The sequence below is a fragment of the Scleropages formosus genome, chromosome 6 (genome assembly GCF_900964775.1).
Source record: "Scleropages formosus chromosome 6, fSclFor1.1, whole genome shotgun sequence".
In the NCBI taxonomy this organism is placed as follows: domain Eukaryota; kingdom Metazoa; phylum Chordata; class Actinopteri; order Osteoglossiformes; family Osteoglossidae; genus Scleropages; species Scleropages formosus.
Window position 1 is genome coordinate 8,919,794 of NC_041811.1, and position 8,222 is coordinate 8,928,015.

The 8,222-nt window shown below is 49.2% G+C and overlaps 1 protein-coding gene across 2 annotated transcripts in view; it reads right to left on the reverse strand.

Moving 5' to 3' along the window:
• The window catches only part of whrna (whirlin a), a 59,158-nt gene extending 53,113 nt beyond the window's left edge, over positions 1-6,045 (reverse strand). For both annotated transcript variants that reach the window (XM_029253022.1, XM_029253021.1), the window contains exon 1: positions 4,544-6,045. In XM_029253022.1, coding sequence (XP_029108855.1) covers positions 4,544-5,287 — 744 coding nt within the window. In that variant the 5' untranslated portion in view covers positions 5,288-6,045. The remainder of the gene's footprint in view (positions 1-4,543) is intronic.
• Positions 6,046-8,222: the final 2,177 nt, after the last annotated feature.

Here is an 8,222-nt window from a genome sequence, read left to right on the forward strand (position 1 = left end):
AGTGACTTCTAATGTTAGGTTGCCACACTAAGCTCTGATTTACCCCTTCAGTATCAGTTCAAGGCAAGAACCTTGGATCAAGGGTACTACAGCAGAAGCAGGGATCCAAACCCTGGGTCCTTTGATTACCAAGATATAGCTCTAAACACTAGACCATCTGTAATGACCTTAGTGAAAATAAACTCTAAAATTCCATCTGTACAAAGGTCAGCGCAGTTTAACCCCAAGAAACCCCTGCCTTGAAATAAATGCCACCTGAAAGGCACAAAGACTCCCTGCTGGTCTTCACTCCTGGGTGTATAAGATGATGATGATGATGATGATGATGATGATGATGAAGGCAGCTCATCAAACCCTCAGCTGCATCACACACATGCTGGATCTCATTATTCAGCCCGCAGCTGCTGATGCACAGAATAATCGAGTACCGCGTGTCTCGGAGCAGCTCTCCCGCATCACAGACAAAACAAAACAAGGCAAAACAATGTACTTACACATAAGAAGCAGCCTTTAAACACACCATGAACGGTATGTAATCAAAACGTCAAGGCGCCTACACAACCCGAGTCCAAATCTGCAAAACTGCGACTTCAGCGCTGCATTCCTTCGAAAATGGCGACATAACAGAATTTTTGCTGCGGTTAATCAAATCTCAGACCACAGAAAGAAAGCAGTCAGGGCAGACGTTGAGGACCCGGGACTGCACTTCTAAGTGTCAGGAGTGGACCTTGCTGTTGTACACTTAAACAAATTAATTAAAAGGCTTCAGGAAAAGAAATGTATTCAGTTGTATCAAAGGGCCAAAAGTGTGAAACTGGTGTTTAAGGAAAGAGTAATGAGCTCCCCCACCTCTGACCACTTGGTGATCCCATTCAGAATCAGAATCAGAATGAGTTTTATTGGCCATGTGTGCTGATGAACACAAGGAATTTGCTGTGGTTCTTCATGAGGGGTCCAAAATCGAAAGTCTGTATGTACTCAGTTGGAACAAACCCCTCTCTCCCTCAGAGCAGCTGAATCCTTCATAGTATTCAAGAAGGGTTTCAGACCCATTCCTCTGCTTAGAGCTCCAAAAATTAGTCCAACACCGTCTGCTATGATTATCTATGTATTTGCTAGTGGTGTTTTAATAACCCCGTGCCTGTCTAAAGCTTTTTGTTGCTGAATGACCTTTTGTTTACTCTGCGGCTGTGCAGAAAAGCGTTTGCTGAAGGAATAAACGCTTGTGCAAATGTAGAAGGCCATAAACATGGCTGCTAAGCAGCTACAGAGAAAACCTTTGAGACCAAAGGCATCGTTGAGAAACTAAGCTGGACACCAAGCCAGAGTAAACTCAGAATCTGATCTCGCAAGTCCCTGCTCCTTGTGTCCTTCCTCGTTACCCCCCGTTTCAACGCTCTTTCTACCTTAAGACAGCCCAGACACTTCCAATCCAACCTTCCAAAGTCCAGATGTCTGGGCTATCCAGGGGACTGTAAGGAAGACCACATTGAGAGTCTTTAGTCCAGAGGAGTGAGACAGTCATTATTAATGCATTTGCATGGCCGGCGTACAACGTTTACATATTTACATCACACACATTGGGTCGCTTGCTTAAGCAGCCAGGTTTTTCTTGGGAATTCTGAGGTGATCATGGCACAGGCAGCGTTGGTTCAGGAGGCCAAAGTAAGTGAGCGGAGGGGCACAGATGAGTGAATAAGAATAAGGACAATATGGTAGCAACGACAGCGCCCTTTCAGAAGACCTGCTGAGTGATCAGACGGAGATGGACATGTGGAGTAAGGAAGAGCAAGGCTTTCAGTCAGGCGTCATCAAAGTCTCATTTGTCCCCCTCTATATCTCGGGTTAAACCACAACCCAAGCAATGTTTTTCATTAAGTTATGGAACATGGGTTGATGATTCTTGCAGAAAATGTACAGTATCATGTGCGCTACGGGTACAAACACATGCTTGACCCAAGGGTTTAATGTCCACGAGAAAACATGAACATTTCCTTCGTGTGGCAATCCTAACTGAATGCCGGAATATCTGGTCATCCTTTCGGAACTTCTCAGACAGTGCTGCCAAGGCCATCCTGGCAAAATTTTACATGATACACAAGTAGCCTGCTGCCCTTGCAATGTATTTTGCAACTGTATGTACAGAACTTGCATTTTCTCCATTCACTCTCTCTGTTGCTGTAGCCCAGCTATGCTCAGCTGCCAATCAATAAAAAATATGTATCTATCAGTCTGTGAATTTGCCTTAAATGCACTAGCTCTCTCGTACATTTAGCAGCGCTGCTGAAGGCCCCGTTTTGTTTACGCAACACTCATCTCTGCCGCTAAAATAAAACTGCAGCGCTTGTGACAAGCGTCCACCTGTGTCCCAATTACTCTCCAGTCCCGCAGGGCAGGTCGTGCGAGGGACAGCACAGTCCGCCGTGCTTTTTATTCATTCAGTCGGCTCGGTCACCTGCGCAGCGCCGGTTACTTCAGCATTCCGCCGCTTCTGCACCCGCGTTGGCCATCTTTGCCTCGTTTCATGTGTTCGCCTTGCGTGTGTGTGTGTGTGTCGGCACCACGCTGTCACTTCCCGTTTTGGCCCACGGAATATATATCTCATACCTGATGCTTGCCAGAAACGGACGGAAGCACTGCGGTGGACCGTCACCGTGAAACAAATGCCCATTTTGGGCAGCGAGAGGGTGAAGTGGGGGGGGGGGACGTTTGCCACATCCCGTGGGGGTACGAAGCCGTGCAGTGGCACTCTGCTCCAAGCCTCTTAAATCATCCTTGCTTTTGCCCTGGAAAGTGTCCCGTCGAGCCCTGAAAAGACAGCCTTTAAGAGGATTTTCGGTTTTCGAAGTTCATGATTTTGTCTTTGGTGTTTCAGGCAAACATCACGCATCGTGCAAACTGTGTTAGACAACTGTAGCATATTTGCGTTTTCTCCTGGTCTGTATAAATGTGATCCTCAGTCCTGCGTTTTACTGATGTAACGCTCATCGCATTCTGGTATCTGGAAACGTTACCCCACCATGGGCTCATTATGGACACGAGATTCTGGACAAGTAGGCATGGATTCTCTTTTGCAATAGCAAACATTTTTATGGCATTATACATATATATATATATATATATACACACTGTATACACACACACATTGTCAGAATCGCTTGTCCCATACGGGGTCACGGGGAACCGGAGCCTAACCAGCAACACAGGGCGTAAGGCCGGAAGGGGAGGGGACACACCCAGGACGGGACGCCAGTCCATCACAAGGCACCCCAAGCGGGAATCGAACCCCAGACCCACCGGAGAGCAGGACCCGGTCCAACCCACTGCGCCACCGCGCCCCCTCTATACACTGTATATATATTATATATAGTACATATATATTAGCAGCAGCTTCTCTCCAGACTTGACATGCACATTGAACTACTTCAATTATTTACCCATTTCTGCAGCTGGGGAATTTTTACTGTTTTAATTCAGGCTAAGTAACTTACTCATAGGTTCTACACCAGGAAGTAGGATTGAAACCCAGGACCTTCTGACTGTGAGATATCAGCTCTATCCAGGTGATGCCACCTGTTGCTCTGGAACATTTTGTAAGGTTTACTTTGCTTGCAGTCCACCTCAGCTGTGCTTAGTTATCCCTTATATTATTAATACCAAACTGCACAATTATTGCAGGAGTGTCGCCATACAGTGAGCTGAAACAGACTGTTAAACAAATACAAGAAAAGGTTTATGTTTTTTGTAAATGACTGAGCCCAAAAATGTGTGACAGCAAAGTCGCATTACAAGACAATTTCTCCTCTGCGCAAATCAGGAAATAGAGTGGAGGCGGCGGAGGAGGAGCGGGCAGAGCAGAACAACGGAAAGGCCAAAGCAGCTCAGCCCAATGGCGGCTAATTGTAGAAAAACGAAGTATTGCTCAGCACGTGGAAATAAATCACCTAAAAAAACAAGACGCGATCCCACCGACATACTCAGAGACACACTCAATCTCCCACCGACTTTAGTCAGCAAGTGGAGAATCAAGGCAGAGCAAAGCTGACAAACAAAACACCACCACGAATGACGATGCTGACAGGAGCTGCAGGAAGAGCGAGGGACATGAGAGAAAAACCTTGATTTATCCAGACTCGAACCCATGTCTGGGCCCACAAGCCACAAGGTGTGCGGTACCAGCAATACACACTCTGCCACCAAGACACCATTCCTCAGCGTCATGTCTGCGTGGGTGTAGAAGAGCACGGAGTACGGGGAGAACCTGAGGAACCCTCTCCAGGATAGCGTATACCGCGAGGACGCCGGGAGAACCGGAACAGCGTGGGTTTCCGAGCTGGACGAAAGCATGTGGCCACAGCACGGGGCCAACGACGCTCTCCTGCCCCACACACTCCTCTTCGCTTTCGCACCTGTTTCTTTCCTCCTTTTTGAGCTCCTGGCAAACACTGGTGTCCAACGGACGTGCGCAGGCACACACACTAACACGCGCACAAAAAAACAAAACCCCGACCGCCCCCCCAAGCGCCAGGCCGGACCCTCTCACCTTCACTGCCTCGGCGTGCGTCACCCTGTCAAACACCTTGTCGTTAACTTTCAGGATCTGGTCTCCCACCACGAGCCCCTCCTTCTCGGCCAGGGAGCCCGGCTCCACGAGGGACACGTATATGCCGACCCCGTGCTCGGACCCGCCGCGGATGCTGAAGCCCAGACCTTCGTTGCTCTTGTTGCGCTTCAGGGTCACCTGCCGTACCTCCCCGGGCGGCTCGTGCGGGAAGGAAGACCTCCCCAGAAGCGGCGCGGCGGGAGCTGTCCCCTCGCTGCCGGTGCTGAAGCTGTCCGGAGAGCCGCGCGGCGGCGCGCGGGGTGGCGGCGCGCGGGGCTGCGTGGCCGGCGACAGCGCGCTATTCGTGTGCACGGAATCCGTGGCCGCGCTCTCGGGCACGCCGTTGCTCGCCAGCAGCTCCGACTTCAGGTAGAGGCCCTCGGACGTGTACTGGTCGAAGAGCAGCTGGTCCGAGCGCGGGATCACGAGCCGCAGCATGGGGAGCAGCTGCCGCTTGCTGGGCGCATTCAGGATCACTTTGAGCGTCTGCACGAGGTCGTACACGTTGCGCTTCGAGTGGTACACGTTGAGGCAGTGGATGAACTGCTCGCGCTCCGCGTCGCTCAGCAGCACGTTGAGCGCGTGGTGCAGCTTGCGCACGTTGGCGGAGAGCGCGCGGCCGCTCGAGCCCACCGAGGTGGCCGAGGACGAGCGCAGCGACGCGCGCTCCAGGTCGGCGCTCATCCCGGACCGCAGCCGAGGACTGGAGGGGGGGTCGGGGAGGTCGGGGGGGCGAGCGAGCGCGTGCGGACCCCCGCGTCTCACATCACCGCGCGCGGGCCGAACCCGGGAGAGCCATGTCCACTGGAGTCGAGAAATAACTGAGGCAAAAATGACTTTAGAGAAAAATGTCACATATCTGTTGATTAAAAAAGGGTGCCGTGAAATTAAATCGTGATAATATCCCGCATGAAAAAGGTTATGGAAAAAGGCAGGGAATAAATGAATAAAATTGTCCTGCTGGAACCCAGAGCGCGCGTGCCGCGGCTGTTTCGCCTCGGAAGCAGGAAACACGGACGAACTTCAGCAGGAGGAAAAAGAAAACAAGAAGAAGGAAAAGAAACTACTAACACACAAGTAACAGTTGGCCCGAGACGAGCGGAAGAGCGCGGTCCCGCAACACATCGCGCGCTGAACTTGTCTCGCGGACGGCGCGCGGAGACTCGCGTCGCCAAGGGGGAGCGCGCGGTCGTCACAAGTGGAGTTGTCTTCACCCTCACAACAACCAAAAAAAAACAAACATATCCAACCAACCGAGCTAACTTAAATTAAAAGTAAGCGGCGAAACGCCGAGCGGTCCTTCTAACTCCTTAAAGTGACGGGATGTTGCCGGTTCTTCTCTCCTCTTCCTGCTGTTTTATTAAACTGTTACCTCGACGAGGTGTCGATTTCTTTTCCCCTCACCGAGCGGCTCGCGCGGACAGAGAAGAGCTACTGAGGGGTCTCTCTCGAGCGCTCTTCTTCACAGGAAGTGACGTAGCGCGGAGAACGAGCGCGTCGCCCGGCAACCGAAAACACTACAGCGGTGGCAGGGGGGGGGGGGGGGGTCTCTTCGTTAGCGACGCAGTTCGTGTTATTTTTAGTTTATTTGATAAAATGCCAAACGGTTCGGTTCGCCCTCAGACAGCCAGCGGTCCGCCGGGTGAACAAAGTTCAATTTCAGCCTCACATTCGTTACACGCAGGCCGGGAGGGTGTTTCGTTTGTTTGCGAAATTAAATTTTATTTTTAGACTCTTCTTAAAAACGAAAACCAGTTTCTCTCTTTCTTGCCACTTACTACATGGGGGTATTTACATGTGTGTGTGTATGTGTGTATGTATATATACACACACCCTGCCATTTTAACTATATTAAATAGGATGTTAAACATGAACTTAGCACAATGCACAGTAAAGTACAAGTTCTTGGTATTTTTGTGCTTCCTATTTGTAGGCTGGGGCGGTGTGGAGGTGCAGCAGGTTTGGCTGGGCCCCGCTCTCGGGTGGGTCTGGGTTTCGAGTCACATTTGGGGCGCCTTGTGGTGGGCCAGCATCCCGTCCTGGATGTGTCCCCCCGCGTTGCCAGGTTAGGCTCCGGCTCACCGCGACCCCACTCGGTCAAGTGCTTTCAGATAGTGTGTGTGTGTGTGTGTATTTGTAGGCTATAAAATTTAAGATTCCAGAATGTCTTTCTCTTTTTCAAAATGTCCTTTTAACTAACTTAACAGCTGTGTCTGAGAAATACTCAGTAATGAATAACGCCAGAACACCCAACTCATGTTCTGGTGACATGTACTGCCCTGCTGTACGACCTCAGCAGAGGTTTGCGGTCAGTATAAAATATCTGAGTGCAAATATTACCCTGAAATAGATAAATGCTTCCTATCTGTCTATACACAGAGTTCATAGTGTGCTGAAAACAAAAACAGACAGAAAAGGGCGGTATAGGGTTCTTTTTCTCAATCATTTTATTGTTTTGGAAATCCATCCATCCCTGCGTCCATCCGCCCATCCACCCACTAATTTACATTTAGCTGACACTTTTCTCCATAGCACCTTGTTACAAAACACAATGTTCATTTATTTACACAGGGTCATTTTTACTGGAGCAATTCACAGCTGGAGTGGAGAGGATTCAAACCTGCAACCTTTGGGTCCAAAGGCAGCTGATCCAACTACTATGCTACCAGCGACCCCATTTATCATTTGTACACACATTCTTTGCCCATCCTACTGTGAATTATTGCATCGAAAACTTGATGTTCGTCCGTTTCCCCAAATGGCTGAGGACAGGGCGAGATAAACCCATTTCGAGACTTCTTACCAGAACATTTTAGTTAAAAATAATGTAGCTTCAATTTAAAAAAGAAAACAGAAAAAAAAAAAAATGTTATTTAGCTATAACATTGCACTCCCACACATATCAAAAATTTCTTTCCCGCACCAAAAATATTGATTGACAGATGACAGTGACTGACTTTGGCAAATAACTTTTCTACAGGAGGACATCGATTTGTCGTCAAGGCAGGATGTGGATGCGTGTAATTCCCCAAAACATGTAATCAATCACCCTAGCAATGTGCCAGGTCACAGTGACACGCAACGCAGGCACTTTGAACAGACAGATTACGATTGCCAGTCTGTCGCTCCTGAAGTGGCTCACGTCTGTGTCACATCCAATCTATATGCTTCATGCTAATTCACTGACAGTTATGTAATACATTTGAGTTACATAACCTCCATAATACAACTATATATATTCAGTGATATTTTGTCTTTCATGTTCCAGCGCTGGACTGGGCAGCGCTACCTGAGAGTCCTCTCGCTGTTTAATGGCTAAATGAGGCCGTGCCAGGAAGATGATGCTGTGCTATCACATCCCTAAATTAGCCTGACGCTGATTAAGGTGGACCAGTTATGTCAGTCTCACATCAGGGCCTGAAATTACGAAAATGGGACTAATGCACAGGAGAACATCTAGGTGACACACATATAATGTAAACCACCTGCTGGTGTAGACGTTCAGCTGTGCTCCTGATACCCAGGATACCTGGACTTTGATGAGAGACAGAGAGCTGCAGCATGGTAACGAGACTGCTCTCAACTGGGGAGGACAAAGGAATGGTCAATGGATCCACCC